The 19,066-nt window shown below is 38.6% G+C and overlaps 1 protein-coding gene across 2 annotated transcripts in view; it reads left to right on the top strand.

Moving 5' to 3' along the window:
- Positions 1-19,066, top strand: part of srgap2 (SLIT-ROBO Rho GTPase activating protein 2) — an 84,107-nt gene that overhangs the window by 35,125 nt on the left and 29,916 nt on the right. For both annotated transcript variants that reach the window (XM_079597995.1, XM_079597996.1), the window contains exon 3: positions 10,465-10,657. In XM_079597995.1, coding sequence (XP_079454121.1) covers positions 10,465-10,657 — 193 coding nt within the window. The remainder of the gene's footprint in view (positions 1-10,464; positions 10,658-19,066) is intronic.

Here is a 19,066-nt window from a genome sequence, read left to right as displayed (position 1 = left end):
ATTTCATAACAGGAGTGTTTAAAAAGTTTGGGTCAAAGTCAGATAAAAAAAAAAGAAAAGAAACCTTTTATTCATAAATAATGCATTACACTTATCAAAAATATCAGTAAAGGCATATTATTCATCCCATATAGAATTTTTTTGTCATTATATTTAATCAAAATGTTATATCTTGCTCCACCTCTGATTTGACTTTTAGTCAGTGTATACCAAAAACCAAACTGCTATTTTCCATTGTTTTCTGCTGCTATTGTAGGTATGCAGCCTTCCTAAAGTATACCAGTAGTCAATGCATTAATTTAGTGAAGGTCAACATTAATGTAACCAAAGTTGCAGCAATAATAGCAAATAATGATAGATTTTGAAAAGCAGTTTAAGCATTGGCATTGGTCAAAATACACCTGAGGATGAGCTTGACCAAAAGCCTCCGCGTTATGATAAAAAAAACCTCCTCTAATGTGGATACAAGTTGCATTTAGGATGGAACACCCACTTTTACATTCTAATCAATTCCAATAGCACTGAATCCAATAGCCACTGAAGCTCACTATTTTGTCTTTTTTCAAGTGTCCTGTTTCATGGATCGCAAATGCAGTTTCAAGTTGGTTTTAACTTTGAAAGCAGTCTCAGTGAGCCGGTTGAGCACATGAGCTGTTTAATGACCCTGATGACTGCTCAATAGTTTGTTCTTCAGCAGCCGCTGTTTGTAAATGGACTGCTGAAAGTGTTAACCCAACCATGTGCCAATCACTAATTGGAGAAGTTCAGCCACAGTCCCTGGCATTAGATCATAAAAGCCAATGTTGCATGAATGAAGACAGCGAGACTGAAGTAATTTTTAACCTTGAGAAAGTTTGTGGCAGGCATCGTCGCTGGCTCTGCACTGGCTTGTAGTTGGAGTAACGGTTGACTCCTGTTTTTCTAACAGCCAAAGAATTTCCCCTCCACTCATGCCCAGAGCAAGTCTGGCCTGAGGCCTCAGTAAACAAGACTAGACTAGGAAATTGAATCTGATAGTTTTGATAACCAATTTCTTCTTTTTAGCCATCTTTGTCTGTTTCATTCACTAACTTCCTCTTTCTTCGTGTAGTATAACATGACCTCCTGAGTGATTCTGGGATGGACTGTAGAAGCCTGATGTAGGTTAGCATCCCAGTATAGTCCAGTATAGTTCTAGTACAGAGCTGGGCTTTATGGGAGGAATTCCACCCCGCTGGGCGTACTCCCCTTTGGTCCATTCCTGACAAAACTTACTGGGCTAGAAGAACCACCCTCTGTCCCCCAGATGTTTTCAATGGAGCTTTTGTGGAATGCCCTGAACCTGTGCCATCAAATTATGAACTGATCTCTTTAGGTACCTCTGCAAACAGATCGTTGGCAGCTTAAAACGATAATTCACCCAAAAATTTAATTTTTAATTTAAAATTTCTTTCCCTAGTGGAACACTAAAGGAGACATTTTGTAGAAAATGTAAAAAAAAATGAGTCATGTCATAAAATAGCTTGAATGTATTTAGTATACGCAGTTATAGGAATATGCAAATTAGCCCCGCCCCCTCTCACCTAAAGACAGTTGAGAGATCCACTCGTTGACGATCACACGGTTGACGTGATTAGTTACTAGGTAGTTTGTGACGTCCATCCATCCATCCATCCATCCATCTTCTTCCGCTTATCCGGGGCCGGGTCGCGGGGGCAGCAGTCTAAGCAGAGATGCCCAGACTTCCCTTTCCCCAGCCACTTCCTCTAGCTCTTCCGGGGGGACACCGAGGCGTTCCCAGGCCAGCCGAGAGACATAGTCTCTCCAGCGTGTCCTAGGTCTTCCCCGGGGTCTCCTCCCGGTGGGACGTGCCTGGAACACCTTCCAGGGAAGGCGTCCAGGAGGCATCCGGAACAGATGCCCGAGCCACCTCAGCTGACCCCTCTCGATGTGGAGGAGCAGCGGCTCTACTCTGAGCTCCTCCCGAGTGACCGAGCTCCTCACCCTATCTCTAAGGGATCGCCCATCCACCCTGCGGAGAAAGCTCATAGTTTGTGACGTCAGAAACATAAGTGATTTCAAACCGCGTTTTTGAGACTGTCTTTGGGTCACTGCAGTTTTACGGAGAAAATACTCCGCAATGGTGTTGACTTATGAATTTACACGGTTTGTCTTAAAGCAAATTAAAAACATCACATAGACATAAACAACATTAAAAGCTTGATTTTTACCACAGGGTTTCTTTTATCTCTACTTCTACAAAATGAATGATGAATAAAGAATTTGTTATTCTTTTTTATGTTTGTATTTAATTTATGAAGGTTCTGAATCAAAATATTTTCTCTCTATCGTAATTGTACGTCACGTTCGCTCATGGAACTTAGCTAGTTTGATTGTAAATGGAAAACAAATGGAATTTATTCATTAATTTTAACAAATTTAGTCTACTGTCAGAACAGATGCTGCATCAATTGTGTCCACCATCTTGTTTATGGTTTCCATTATTCCTGTTCTGAAGGTGTTTTTCAAGAGACACAATCCTGTTAAATATGTGTGCATGTGTGAACTCTCCTTGTTTTGTACGGATGAGTAGGTGACAACAGTTTTTCCACCTCATCGGCTCTCATGGAGTAACGTCAGCTGTGTAGATGGAGCCTTTTCCCAATAGTCTATCCTCAAGGAAAACCCACGCTGTGTTTCCTGATCCACACTGAAATAGGCTAGCCGGGGAGGAGGAAATATGGGTCGCCATCATAAAGCAATTATCTCTTTTAAATGTTTTAATGATTAATCAAGGGAGTTCAGCTAGAGGTTTTGATTTTCAATCTCCCTTCCCTTACAACGTGGTTTCCACAGTAACGGGTTTGATTATGGAAATTGGGGAGAATGAAGGCTATGATAATGTTCTGTCAGCTTGAGTTTATTTTTGAACCTGATGTCACACACATACACACAATCACACACTTCATCCTTCTTTTGTTCCACAAAGGAGATGTTTATTTAGTCCTGACAGCTGCTCTCTAATGGAATCGTGTCCCCTTTTATCTATTCATTCTGATGTTCATTGGTGTAGTCTGTGCTGGTGTGTCAATGAGGTGTCATTCATGTGCCTTTCTCTCTTATTCCGCTTCTTCTGTCTCCTTGCACACAATTAGAGTCATGGAACAAGATCCTTGAAATGGTCCTCACAAAGCAACTAATCATGAATGAATCTCTCCTTCATCATTATTGAAAGTATATAATGGTCCCATACTGCTCTAGAAGTAGCATTCAGTCATTGAACTTGTTCATTTGAAGTTAACCAGAGTAATTTTCCTTCTCCTCCTCCTCCTACTTTCTATTTCCTGATTTTGTGTCATCATCACACTTATGTATCCAATCATTATGTCTCTTCAAGTATTTAAAAAACCCATGAATTGGCTTAACAAGTGCTATTTTTTTACCCCTCTGTTAATATATTTCCTATTGAAACTTAGTTTGCATCACTGCCACAATGATACTTTCTGTTGGTAGTCAGAAGTTGTGGGTATTAAGGGTAGGAATGGGTTTTATTACAGATTTCTTAATTTGATTTGATTTTTATTCATTTATTTTCAGTTATAATGTTCATTTTCACGTTAGCAAAATTTTGTGGGCAAAAGAAGGTCCATTATCTGTTGTCAATAGTGTGACTCTAGTGTAACTGTTTGAAGCACAGTTCCCACAAGTCACTTTCAAACCAAGCAGCTTTCTATTGGTCAGTGTGGGGAATCCATGTGACCAACTTAAACTCGTTGCGAAATCCTCGGGAGGAAATCTTTCACCCACACAAGAAATTCCTGATTGTGTGGATTCCTGTTGAAATTACTGGATTTTTTAAAGAGTCATTTCTGGAATCAGACCACACTGGTCATGCTGTATGTTTTTTCATAAGTCAATTGGTTTCGATTCAGCCCTTCAATGGTATAAATGATTTATTCATACACATCATCATTATTATTATTATTTTAAATTCACATGCTCTTGTAATATTTAATCAAAATAACTTCCTTCTCTCTTGCAACGACAATTCGTCTCTAAATATTTGTTTAATGGTGCGAGGGCAGGACAACCTGTCACAAGATCACAGCAATAGCTAATGACAACGATCCAGCAATCCAATCAATTCCCAATAAACAAAATCATTTCCCGCCCATTTTTTTTAATGGAGAATCCATTTACTCGTAAATATGTCACAATAGTGAAGAAAAAAATAGCGCAACTTCCGTTTCATTCAACTTTAAAGAGATTGCAAACTCAGGTAAAATCTGATTTATTTAATTATTTTTAGGAGAAAGATCTTAAAAGTAAAAATTTCATGTCAAGGGGTTTTAAAGGGTGGGGAAATTCAGCATGCAATGAGGGAGATGTTGGTTAGTGGGTGGAGCACTAATGAAGAATTCATTCAATTCTTATCATTCCCTCCTGAAGCTGTCGTCCCCCCCCAGTTTCCTGTTCTCTCCTTCCTTCAATGAAGAATGCATCTTTCATTTGAGGATTAGGTTTGGCATGTCTGGAACTAATAGAGTCCACCCCGCTGAAATGTTATAAAATGATGGATGAACCAAAATGGGGACCCAAGGCACTCTACCGCATGTGACTGGAAGTGCTTTTCCTCAATGTTCACTGTAATTTTGGGCTCTCAGTTGGCCTCAAACTTTAGCTCGGGTGCTCAGGTGCAGGGCCTCATCACAGCCAGCTGTTCTTCCCATTCTCCCAAGAGTTTTAGACCAATTCCTCTTGCATTGTGGAGCTGGTTCCTTGTTCTCTCTTCCTTTATAGCCGGCTGCACGAAGTGACTTCCTGTCATCTCCCTTCTGCTTCCTGTTTGCTCTGATGAATGGATGGTTTCCTTCAAGCTGCCTTCAGTGACGCAAGTAGTGTACACTATCCAACCCGACTCCTGGAAACAACGGGTCCCTTTCAGATTTGTCTCTTTTTTATTTTTTTTATTGTATCCCATAAAAGTTACAGAGACAATAGCACTGCTCTGAGCTGCACAATGATCTTTTTCACGAATGCACAAATGTGTGTATCTTTCTTGCTTTCTTCTCATATCTCAGCTGTGATACAAATGCTAATATAATTTGTTGGCCAAGTCTTACTAGCTTGCTTGTTTTATATCAAAATTATCTATCTAATGAAATTAAAATTTAAATAAAAAAAAACATCGGCAACAACATGAGTAAATGATGACTCGTTTTAAAAGTTTGGATGAACAATCCAAAAAAAACAGATTAAAACATGTTGATGTTTGTTGTCTGCAGTGATATGAACTGCGGGACGGGAGAGCACAGGAGCAGTGTACTTAGATGTCTTTAATTTATGATTTTCTGAATGTGTCAGAGTGTTTGCCTGCTGGTGAATACCTAAGACATCTACTTACCAACTGTGTGACGATGACTAATGACAAAACAACAGACTTCCTGGGCTGGTTGTGTGTTGGTTTCATATGCACAACACTTTTAACCCCTCTTGTGCTCCCTGTTAGTGTTGTCCTCGAGCTCTTTGAGGTTTCAGAGTGGCACTATAAACACTAATCTCATCTGCTTAGTCGCCATGGCACCCCAGCGTTCACGAACTTCAAACGTGGCCTCTGTTTTTGAGGACAGCAGTCTTGCCGTCTACCTCCTGGTGATTTCTATCTCTTTGCTTTTAAAGCTCTGGCGACAAGCCTGGAGTTTGGAGCCCTTAGCCAGGGCTTGTAATGAGATATGACAGATTTGGGGTGGGGTTTTTAGGGGAGCCGGCTGAGATGCTCTCAGGGAAATGAGCAAAGTGACAGCTGGGAGGAGGATTGATTTGGCCTTGAAGAGACGGCACCATTACATTACAGACCCCTGATGTGCATGGCTACTCTGGACATCAAACCGTAGTCCTTAGAAGTTCAGATCATTTGTATAGCATATTTCATAATATATATATATGGGTCAGTGACATGTTGTCTTTTGTCCTGATCCGTAACTGTTATGTTAAGTTATGCATGCAGTGACTTGATTAATCTCTTATGTGATGAACATGTTTTCATTTCTGAATTAAAATTCATTTTTATATTTTTTGGGAGGCATAAGTTCAGAAATGTGACTGGTACAACTGTCCTGATATCAAAATATGAAAACGTAATTAGATTTTTGTATTATTGTTATTATTTATAATTATTTCCAATTTGATGGACAAAAGTTTTTCAAGGACTTGAAGCAAAGTAAAAAAAAAAAAAAACAGAAAATGACATTTTAACCTAATATTTTGACCTTTTATGACAAGATAATTGTCATGTGGTATGACTCTCCAAAAAACTGAATGACATTTGTGAATTAATTCATGATTTTTGTAAAACAATTTTTTTTGGGGATCGAAATATAAAAAAGATGAATAAGATATTAGAAAAAAGAAACTAGATTTGTTTTTTTAAAGATTTTTCCTCCTTTTTATTGCAGTCTCTCTTATTTTCATTGACCCATATGTCATCAACGTGCAGTATTTGTCTTCCCAAGATTATCTTTCAGTCCTTTATCCAGTGCCAGCTTCGGTCAATCTGTTTTGCTCACTCCCGCCCTTCCTATTAGTTAGAGGCAGTATAATCAATAATGCATGGCTGTGTAATACCCTGACTGAGCAGATATCTCAGCAGGTAGCTGTGATGAGTGTTGTTCGGGGACCAGCAGGTATTACTCAACACTGTGTTTGTTTCTGTCTTATAATGAAGGTCCCAGCCAGCGCTTTGCTGCGTGCTCGCCAACAGCTGTCTCGGAAAGACTGCCATGTAGCCATGAAATTAGATCATTATATAATGCTTGTTCAGCAAATGCTCACTCAAGGAGGCAGGGGTCATTGCGGTCTGATTACTCTTAGATCGTTTCATCTTTTGTGTCTTTTTAATGTTTATGACATGCTCACCAAATTCTCAAGCAAACAGGTCATTTGAATCAAGGTCAATTGTCCTTGTTTGTTGATTCAGAGTGAAAAAGTTATATTATCTATCTATCTATCTATCTATCATCTATCTATCTATCTATCTGATCATTCATCTATGCATCAATCCATCTTTTGTTTATCTTTCGGTCCATTCATCCATCCAACTCTCTCCACCCTTCCATCCCTCCATCCATACAGTATCTCTAACCATCCGTCTGTTCAGCCATCCGTCAATCCATCCATCCATCCATCCATCCATCCATCCATCCATCCATCCATCCATCCATCCATCTATCATTTTTAAATGATAAATCCACTAGGGCAGGCCTATATAAATTACATTAAATATGGAGGCTATGTTTCTTGCCCAAGGACTACACATAAGTGAATGTTTGAAGGACATACTGTACTTGGATTTTTTATTTATTTATTATAAATCATTTATAGTGTGCAACAAAAAGTGTTCAGTCAGCCTGTGAGAGGTGAATATGGAGCTAAAGAGAGTTTTTGAGTACAATATTTTTAGCTTTTCAAGGATTTCTGTTACGGAGTATATGTTTGTTCTTTTCACTCCAGGCATTTTAAAGTTTTTTCTAGTATACCATAGATGCAGAAAAGCAGGATGGTGTTTCTCAGACTTAGGAAACATTTTATGAGCCCCAGAGACAAATGTAGACCATCTGACTTGAGTTTCCCTGTGAGTGGTTAGATTATACTCTTCCCGCTGTTGATGACAGTGATGATGGCGTTTACTGCTCTTCCTAAATCTCTATACAAAGAGGAGTTTATATCACTTACATTTCAACTGATTCTGAGTTAATTAGGCGTAGTGCTTGTTCTAGCTTGTATTGATTTTAGCACGAACAGTTCAGATTATGCTTTTATATTACTGTTTTACTTTTCCAGTGGAGTCTTGCTTAATGTGCTGTCATTAGATCTGTCCTCGGTTTCTTTCCCTAGCTCGACACAGCCCTGTTGGCTTCATGCCAGTCACCTAACCAGTCACCTAAGGGCTGAAAGCCTTGACAGCTAAGAGGGTTTGGTTTACACAGACATGAATGAACGTATATACAGCCACAAGAACATCAGTATTACTCCACCAGTGTGATCTAGACACTTAAATCAACTTTTTTAAATGCCAAAAATGTGCTTGTCTGTACTACATGTGTAGATAAATGCTAGTTATCATACTCTTCTCCATCATTTGGTTGTCATTTGTCGAGTTACTGCTACCATGCTACCCCTGGTTTCCTTTCTGTCTACATCTCAAAAACAAAAAAGCAACAATGAGCTCATAATTGAATTATTAAGCCCATGATGGCCTGACTGGTTTATTGACCATGTTTTGTCTGCGTGTTTGGAGACGATCTGCCTTTTGCTTAAATTACAGGGCTCCTTTTGCCGAGGCGTTACGATGTGGCACTGACTCATATCACATCATCTTAAATTATACGGAGGGCAGAAAATTACACATGTCAGTGGTATTGACACATGTTGGCATGTCAGATTAGGGCTTAAGGACTGTCTTGTGATATAGTCATGTAAAAATCGTCACAATGAGAAGTGGGAAAAGCCCACTTTGTGAACTTTGTTGTGTTTGACTTGACTGAGACACAGAGGCTGTGGAAATCCCACTTCTGTGATGTCAGTGTGAAAGTGTGCTCTCAGCGCAAAAGCACAATAGAGTCGGGACAGTTGGGTATCATAGCCCCGGGACTGTCACACCCCGCTGGTCTCCTCTCTTCTCCGGGCTGGACAATTTAGAACATATGGAGGCAAAAGTCATCCGATTTCTCTACAGCAGGAAATGCAAAGGTACTGTTGATTCTCTGACCTTTTCAGTGTGTTTTCCTTGTCACTCGAAACACTGGTTTGACAGCTGACGCAAGACTTGGCATCAGTACATCAAATGAAATGTGATCCCGCAGCTGTAAACAATGAAAATTGGTGGTGCTAGTTTATAGTCTTCCCTGTTTGGATAAAGGATTCTGCATTGCTTTAAATAGTTTACCTGCTGTATGGCAGAACATGCTGCTAAACTAAGAGCAATGGCATTATGGTTTTTTAATTGGAGCTTTGGTATGCAGGACAAGTATCCATAGTTCCAGAGTTCCTAAGAGCTCACGTAAACATCATAATTCAATATTTCATTAGGCTGTCGGGATTGAGCGGGGTAAATTAATTTGGAGCCATGCTTGAGTGCTCGGCGGATGTTGGACATGGAGAAAGAGAGACAGAGTGAGAGAGGCAACGGAAATGAAAAGTGATAAGCTTGGATAAACTATCTGTGTGTGTGCGTGTGTGCGTGTGCGTGTGTGCGTGATGAACCTCTGTAAAGAGATCTCTTGATCCCATGTATTATTCTCCAGTCTCTTGAGAAGCGTTTTAGTGTTAAAGTTTCAAATTATGCTGATCATAAAGCCTATTCTTTATAAGGTTCGTTTTTTTGGGGGGGGGGTTTTGCATAAAAGTTTGAAATGTCTCTCCACCAGCTATTTTTGACTTTGTTTTGAGGAACTAGGTTAGAGCAGCATAGACTAGATTGTGAAATGTGGGTGAAGGATTTTTTTTTTCTGCCTGAATCAGAGTATGATCATGTTTTAGATGATGTAGTAAGCAGTCCCAGATGAAATATGCACATGCTTTTTGCATTTCAATTGAGTTTTCATTGCATAGTTATGGTAAAAACAAGTTTTGAATTTGCAACATTTGCAGTGTCCAAAATTAACTTGTGTCCATAGAGGGTGAGTTTTCTTTTGTGTGTGTGTGCGTGTGTGTGTGTGTGCATTTTATAAAGAAATGCATGTTCTCTATTACAAAGATTAAGTTAATTACAGCAAAAACTATTTTGTTAATGCATTGTCGAGTATCATTTTGGTGCGAGGAGGAATATTCCATATGTGTGTTTCCACATGGAGTTTTAAAGAAAAACTAAACAACTTGAGGCATCCTAGATTCATTTATAATTGCCAAATTTCCTCTTAGGAAAAAGAATTACAAGTCACATCTGATGATCGCGTAGGGTCCATGCTGAAAGTACATTTTTGACACTGTTTGCAAATATTTGAGCTTGAATACAATACCATTCAAAAGTCTTGGGTCAGTAATATTTTTAAAAGAAATGTATACTTTTATTCAGCAATTGATCAAAAGTGACAGTAAATGAGTATCCTGAAAAGATGAAACAAAAATATTCAGCAGCACAACTGTTTTCTTGACTCGATCACCAAAAATCAGCATATTAGAATGACTCCTGAAGGATTATGTGACACTGAAGACTGAAGTAATGACTGCTGAAAATTGCCATCACATGATTAAATTACTTTTAAAATATATGAGAATAGATAATAACAGTTATTGTAAATTGGGAAAAAAGATTTCACAATATTACGGTTTAAATAAATCCGTCAACAACTAAAACACTAAAACAATTTAGAGATTTTCATCATTTTGACTGAATGAACAAATAATACTAAGCACCTTTATGCATAACCAGAGTGTGAAGTACTGCAATAACTCTGCATCTTCTTTTTCTTCTTCTCTGATTGGCAGAGATCCGAGCCCAGTTGGTGGAGCAGCTTAAGTGTTTGGACCAGCAATGTGAGATCCGTGTGCAACTCCTGCAGGACCTGCAGGACTTCTTCCGCAAGAAGGCAGAGATCGAGATGGACTACTCCCGCAACCTAGAGAAACTAGCCGAGAGGTTCCTGGCCAAGACGCGCTACACTAAGGACCCTCAATTTAAGTAAGAGAACATTTGTCTGTGTTTCCTTCAAGTTGTTTTTGCTGATAAATCATAGTCTGGTGATCCATGCCGTTACCTGCGTGCAGTTTGAACTTAATATGTTCATGCAGGCTTTTTTTCCTCTCTCTCACACACTTCTGATTACATAAGAGCTGGTTTGCAGTGAAAGTCGAGACTGTTGAGTAAACTCTCACCAGGGTCATGTGATATTCAGTCAACACTTCATTTTGTGCTTTTTCAAGATAAATTCATTAAAATCTTCAGTAACCACTCATATTTGAGCGTGTAGGCTTAAACAGAGACTCCTTGTTTGTCAGGATGATGATGAACCAGCTTCAGACCATGTAAATACAGTAAGTCTTTTGAGGCTTTCACAAGACCCTGCTGTTATATAAGAGGCTTGCCTCACATCTCTGATTAGATAGCAGTGGGGATTTTGATCGTGGAATAAAGTCAAGTATTTTCTTGGAAGTCCTTGGTTCTGTTCCAGTGACCCATATTTGATCCTGATACTGTAGTGGTTAGAGTTATTACGCCGTATTACGAAAAAAACAGCTGGTGTAACGTTAAGAAAAGCAAGTAAAGTGGAGCATTAATGTTTTTACTTAAGATATAAATGTTTATATTATAGTGTCTTATTGACAATATTAGCTTATAATCTAATTTTGTTGTTTTGTGTGAAACAAAACCGTATTTTAAGTGGCCTTGATATTATTTTTATACTTAAAAGCTTGACTTTGAGCAGGTTTACCAGGGTTTTTATAGCTCGGTTGCGTAGAAAGGCAAGTGGCAATTATGCTGAAGACCTGGCATTAAATGAATGAAGTTTCCCCGATACCAACTAGCTGTCAGGATTCCACCTTCACATCACTCTCCATTACCTCCCAGATCATCACTGACTCCTCCCACTCCTTCAATCACCCGTTCACAGTCCCCTGATTACTGATTCCCATCACCTGTGACTCATCACCAGTTCCCTTTATACCCAGCATTCACCTCACCTCCGTTGTCTGATCTCGTCATTACTTGACCACAGACCCACCGTGAACACTCTCCTATGCTAACCCGCTACTTACCCGAGCTTACCTGCATTCCTCCTCGGATCCCATCGTCTCGTCTCAGTCCAGTCATCAAGGCTCCTTCTCTTCAACTCCCTCTCCTGGATCCACACCTGAATACACATCACGGAATCAATCATTCAGCTAAGACTCTCCATATTTGCCATAGACTGTCTCACTTACCATTCCACTGTGTGTCCGCAACTGCATTGTTCAATAAAAGTGTGTTTACAACTTACGTCATCTCTCTCCGTGTTTCAAACCCTGACACTAGCGAGCTATGAGAATGATGCAGTCTCACAGCAGTCTTCATGACTGGATATGCTGCGGAAGAGCCTATTAATCAGTGTTATATTCTCTAAACGGATCTCTGCGGTCAGATGCTTGGATCCTGTTGGATTCAGTTTGATCGTGTGAAGATGCCTCATCCTTAAAGAATAACAAAGAAGAGCTTAAAGACCAACTACCTCAAAGCTTTAAGTATACTTCCCTGTTTGAATTATGGCCCGAAACATGACGCACAATAGCGTCTTTCCTTGTCTACAACAAGCTTCCTGACAATTATAAAGCATTTGTAAAGTATTATAAAGTATTTGCTTACATTAACATTTATCAAGGTGCTTTGTTACTCCCACCGGTCCATGTTTTTTGGTGTCATACTGTCATCCTTTTGTGCTTGCTGTGTAAATAGGTTGGACTGGATTTGAGTTGTTATCCAGGGGCAATGCGTACCTCGACAGGTTTCTTTCTGGCAGTTTTGCCCTTGGCAATGTTTTGACATGGGGGATATCCAGTGCTTGAACTTTTTCTTTCTTTCATTATTTCTTTCATTTTCCACCTTGTCATGTGCTTGTCTTTGCTCCTTCCCTTTTTCACTCTATGTCTTTCACGTTATTTTACTCTTTGTATTTTCACTTGACTCCTCAGCTCCCTATATAATGGTTTGGAGTGCTGTAGGCTTCAAGTCTGGGAAAGTCAACATACGGCTCTCTGACAGCTACTAGAAATGATCAATAGTTAGCACACATGTTTTTTGAGAGCGGTTTCGTGTGACTGCTCTGTGCCTATCAGGCCATGGTGCTGATGAGACCCCGGTGTACCTCAGATCCTGAGGGAGGTCCAGTTTCAAATGGAGACATACTGTAGTGTGAGGTGTGGATGTATATCACAATATTCTTTATTTTTGGTCAACAACCATATGTTATAATATAGACAGAATAAATATTCAGAAAAAAAGAATGAAATAATTATTAATAAAAATTGTTATTGTACAAAGTTATTGTATTTAAATATAACAATCTACTATTACCAATAAATAATAATAATTGATCATTTTAATTATTTATTTTAATTTAAACCATTATCTACAAAGCAAATTTATCTTCAAAGCATTTATTTTATCAAAAATAAACAAATAGTTTTATGAAAAATTCTTAAGAGCTAAATCTGGAAATAGCTAATAATTTTTTATAATTTTAATTAAAATAATTTTTTATTCAACAACAATAATAATATATTGTTGAATAATACATTCATATTTTAATATTTTTGTTCAAAACTTTATCTATTTATAATAAAATATTTTTATGCCAAAATTATTCAGAATCAATAATAATAGGCTATATTATTAATACAAATGTATAATTTTAATAATTCTTTTTTATGGATGAACGACGGACGTAAACTAATAATAATACTAATGATGAAAATACTTTGTTTTACAACACAGTTTTATGTTTTTTAATATTTTAAGTTTTGTTTCATTAAGCTCCATGCATTTTTTCTCTCTTTTGCTTGCATTTCTGAGAATTTTTTTCATTTTAACCATTTATTTAGCTTGTTTCCTGATTTCCTCATATCTTCCTCATTTTTCTTTCACTTTGGGCCTGCATTACACCATCCCTCTCATTGAATTCCCCTCGCTACACAAAGTCTACAATAACCCCTTCATGGCCGCCCTAATACCATTGACCCCCCGCTGGGATAGATTTTCGAATCGGCTCGTGATCTCATCCAGTCTAAATACCATTCCCTGCCCTCCGTGGGTCCCCAGCTCCAACATCTGCATGTTGGACAGGCGAAGGCAACATCTGGGACGATGATGCCACGATGGAATGTGAGGTATTTTCCGGCCCGCTCCTCCAGAAGAACGTAGCTGTCAGTGAGGCCCTGACCTACAAACTAAGGGGCATCTATGGGGATCGTTTGGAGATCCCTGATATACTGCTTGTGTTCTTAAAGGGAGAGTTCAGCTCAGTGCCTTCTGTTTTACCAGTTAAGGGTCAAAAGGCTCCACTGTGTGTGAAATGACAGTGTGCGTCATTTGTTCAGCGAGCCATCGGGAGGCCCGGTGACGAGTCGCTCGGCAATGAAAGGACAGCATGGTTAAGAAACACGCGGTCTGGAATGATAACACGCCATGGTACTGACCTAATTTCTAGCATGCCTGATTTTCTACAAATGGTCTGAGTTGATACAAAGAAGCAACTGAAACTGACCACAACGTCTGGACTCATGACAAATAAGAAGGGTGGTGGTTTGACTGGTGCCACAGATGAGCGGTGATGTGTCATATGCTTAATGGTCTACTCTGCTGATCCAAGATTACACTACCAATCAGTTCTCAACTTTTCTCTTCGCCCTCAAGAGGTCGAGAAGACAACATAACAGTGATTTCGTCATTTCAAAGTTTTTAAAACATTGTCATATGATGTTACCTCACTTCCTAATGTTGTGGAAACCACTGGTGTTATTGTGCTTTTCCAGACTCCATTACATGGGTGTCCAGTCTTGCACCTGGAAGGCCACCTTCCTGATCCAACCAGATCCAAAACACGTGCCTGGATGTTTCTAGGAATTTATCCGAAATCATCCCTAAACCCTTTTTCACTCATTGGACATGGAATGAGTATCAGTTGTACACTCGTTATTGCGGTTGCCAATGACACATTAGACTTCCATATTCAAGTGTCATAATGTTGCCTGTTCTGCAGTATCCATAGTCACGGTACCTCCTATTTGTGAGAAGCTCGTGATTAGTTTGGCTAGTGAGGAAGTGAGTCTGTCTGGTCTGGTGTGTTTGCCTGAACATTATAAATGTGACGGTAAGAGAAAGCATGCAGGGCAAGTTTCATTTCCTCTCCATTCTGACTAGCTTGACTGATGTCTTCCCAATGTCATGTCTTGACAGAAGCCAAGGCCTTGTAAAACACTTCTCACCAGAGTGAAGAATTCCCTTCAACACCTTCTCATGTACCTTCCAAACGAGACTCCAAAATGAGTGAATGTATCAGACACTCTTCACAGTTCACAGTAGATAATAAAAATACAGTAAAACACTAACATTCTGAAATATTCCAATATTCAGGATTCTTTGATGAATAGAAAGTTCAAAAGAACATTAATTAGAAATAACTTTTGTATTATTATAAGTGTCTTTACTATCACTTTTGATAAATTTAATGCATCATTGCTACATAAAAGTATTAATTTCTTTAAAACATCTTACTGACCTCAAACTTTTGAACAGTATATAAAACGGTGTATATAAAATTATTAGTAGTATTATTGTATTTATTTAGATGTTTTCCCTTCAATTATTGTCTTTAATAGTCCATGCGTACATTCAGGACTGTTTTGTGTACTTATCCTCAGTCCATTCCCATAAGTCCAAATGTCAAGAATTCCTTCATAATCTTCATCACTTAAAATTCTTTACATGCTGTCATTTCACGTCCCTCGTGTATGTCACCTAGGAATTAGTCCTTCATGGCTTTGCGAAGTGTTCCTTTGGTGAAAGACCAGCTCTGTCTGCGATGACCTTGCTGTTAATTGGGCAATTCCTCCGCTCATGTGACCTCAGCTTTTTCATGGCCTTCCAGAAATGACCCGGAGCTCCCTCTTCTGAATGCCCATTTAAGAACCCTTTCCATCAGCCAAGGGGCCATGCTAATCTCATCAACATCCCTTTTTTACATTTCTCAAGAGGAATTGTGTTTCTCCTAGGACTCCATCTTATGTGGTTAAGCATGTGTTTTGCTTCTTTGCATATGAAAAAGTAAATGAGTGTGTTTAGGAGATTTTAGGATGTTTCTCAGGGCTGTCAATGGTTTCAGTCATTGAACAATCTTTAGATTGTTGGTTTCAATTCTGTATTCTTCATTTTTACACATTTCAGAACTGCAAAGATTTAAGGATTTGATTTGCTTGTACAGTACATTCTTGTGTTCTCATGTTCATCGTGTGTCAATTACTGTAGGTGTTCACACCACATTTTGGCACACATCTCAGTGGTTTACCATCAGGGACTTACCTTCTTTGAACCCTTATTGTGCAAGACCTTAATTTTTGCTTCACATTTCGCTGCATGCTCGAACCAGTTTCATTCGTCCGTTTCCCAAGCGTTGCTTTACACCGACATGTTGCGCGATTGTTGTCAGAGCAACATCAAGATCTCATTCCACTCTTTACCTCAGCCGTAGCCTCCAAACATCCAAATGCAATTATTTCTGCTACAGTTCTTAACCGCTGTTGTTTGGATGGGGGAAAGGGGTGTCTGGGAAAGTTTGTGAAATGAAAAGTAGGCTAATTGGTGAGAGTGGTGTGTGCACTGTGCACACCTAAATGTTTTGAGCTAGAATTGTGTAGTTGAATTGTTACCCGTGTACCGCTTTTTATTAAGAAGTAGGTCTGTTCTAAAGCTAAAGCTACACTGCTTTCTGCTCCCTATGTAGTCAGCTACCTTCTTCTATGGCACCATCTCAACAAAATATATATTTTTTTAAATGACTGATTTTTGGGCAGAATCTCCATTAATGGTCACAGTGGTATTTCAATCAAGTTAGCATGTTGCTAAGCTATGTTGTTAGCATTTGTTTTTGTGACGCCCCACTTTAAAAGTAGAAAATGTTGAATAAGTGTAATGAATGATCACAATTTAGCTGATACTTGCAAATGAGTAAAACCAGACACTATTACAAGGTTTTATTGAAAATATAATATTTTTTTATATTTTATATACAAAATTCAATATATATTATGTATTTTTTCTGATGTATAACAAAATGTAATTAGACCTATATACACAAGGCATAATATGCATAAAAGCATAAAAACATAAAATACAAAACAGCAATGTTTTGAACAGAGCTAATGATAAGCTGAAATGTAAAGCTCTCCTGTAGAGAGCCAGACATTGGCTGTCTGATGACAACCATTTTTTCTGATCCCATCATCAAGCAAGTTGCATAGGCATGGATGAAATGAGATGTGTCCAGTCCTCTCCACAACACTGATGGATGTTGAGAAGGAGAATGTACCCCTGCTGAACCCCCTGCTGAGCTCTGAATGCTGGCTGATTTCCCTTTTCTTTGAACTAAGTGGGAGGAGTGTCTGTCTGAAGTCTTGACTGCAGGCAAACCAGAGGGAATGTCCTGTGCAGAGAGACAGGGTCCCCGTCGAGTGATATGATTAGTCCAACGTGTTCTTCAACAAGGAGGACTGTGTCAGACAAGTGTTACATCTGTACATGTACATCACTTGAGGTTTATTACCCAGACTCAGACTAATTCAGGTAGTGCCTGGTTTCAGCCCAGAATATGTAGGTATTAATGATATGAATATGAATTATGGATTATGTTAAACATGTTCAGATGATGCTTAGCTGTGTATATGTAATATGATTTTTTATTTGAGCATATTGTGCACACCAGTAGATTTATTTTTTCTGGAAAGCTTGGTATTACCATGATTTTTGGACTTGAAATTTTGGAAATAACATGTTGTAGTTTGGGGTCGGTTAGACTTGGTAATGTTTTTGAAGTATAATGCTCACCAAGAGCGTTATTATGTTTATTATTAGAATGTAATGTAACCTAAGACTGTATTGTATTATCCAAAATACAGTAAAACACTAATATTGTGGAATATTATTATAATTTAAAACAACTTTTATATATTTAAAAATAACTTTTTCTATTTTAAATTGTAATTTATTATATAGAAACTGTAATAGCAAAGCTGGATTTTCAACAGCCGTTGCTCTCTTCTGTGTCACATGATCCTTCAGAAATAATTTTAAGATTCTGATTTGGTGTACAAGGAACATTTCGTAATATTAACAATTATAAAAATAGATAATATTATTTCCATATTATTATATAAACCATGAGACATGTTTCTTTGATGAATAGAAATTCCAAAAGAATAGCATTTATTTAAAATGGGAATCTTTTATAACATTATAAATGTCTTTATTGTCACTTTTGAAAATGTGTTCTTGCTGAATAAGTCTTAATTTCTTACAAAAAAAAAAAGAAAAGAAATCTGAGCTGAAACTTTTAAACGGTAGTATAGTGTCATTATACAGTATCTGTTTAATCCACCCAGAGGAAGTGTTTCTAAAATGCCTCAACACTTCTGCCCTTGCAGGTTACAAGTTGTTTATCCCTTAAATCTACACGGTTGCATAATGCTGATGGACAAAGTTGCTGGTTGTTTGGGTAGCTGTGATGAATGGGGGTTAGATCGTTTTAGTTGTTACAGATGCTCAGCGCTCGAGTTAACAGCAGGACCAAGGTCATGTGTTAGCTGTTCCTTTGTAAACAGACAGTCGGTAAAACATTAACAGCCACCCGGATGCTTTCTGCAAGCTTTTTAGATGCAGTCTTTCTCGTTTCATATCTCTCTTCATACTGTCTGGTTTGAAGAAACTTCAGGTTTCGCCCCACCCGTTCAGAGGCATTTTGGCAGCAGGGAACGGGCCCCACCTCATGGGCTTCTACGGGACAATCAGCATCAGCTGTCTCCTCTGGCATGAACAGACCGCTGGGTCCATCCCTCCAGCATATGCCTGGAGCTAGCGGGGCTTAGCAGAATTCCTCTTTAACATGACATCTTTTGGTGTATTAGTCCACGAGTTACCTCCACACAAATGACAAACAGGTTTATCAGGACAGATCTATACGCATATGTACCCTTCTTAATCATAGTAGGACTGCATGTGTTGGAGTAACTTTTAACATCAAGGGCACATTCCTGATTAGAGAACGTTCACAGGTTTTTTTGACCAGATTTATCTGTAATGATGATGTGTAGGCCTAAGTCTCAAGGGCTGTGAAAAAACTGACCTGTAGTTATTCATTCTCTAAATCAGTTGGTAGTTTAAGTGACCCAAGTGCAACTTTATGCAAATTAACAGTATATATATTTACATTTAAAATGTATACATTTTTGGCAGATGCTTTTATCCGATGCGATTTACATTGCATTTCAAGGTACACATTTACATTCTCAGCAGTTCTTGCTTTCCCTTCGAACCCATGACCTTGGCATTGCAAGCGCCAACACCCTA

The sequence above is a fragment of the Phoxinus phoxinus genome, assembly GCF_949152265.1.
Source record: "Phoxinus phoxinus genome assembly, chromosome: 22".
NCBI lineage: Eukaryota > Metazoa > Chordata > Actinopteri > Cypriniformes > Leuciscidae > Phoxinus > Phoxinus phoxinus.
This window is presented reverse-complemented; position numbering and strand designations above follow the sequence as displayed.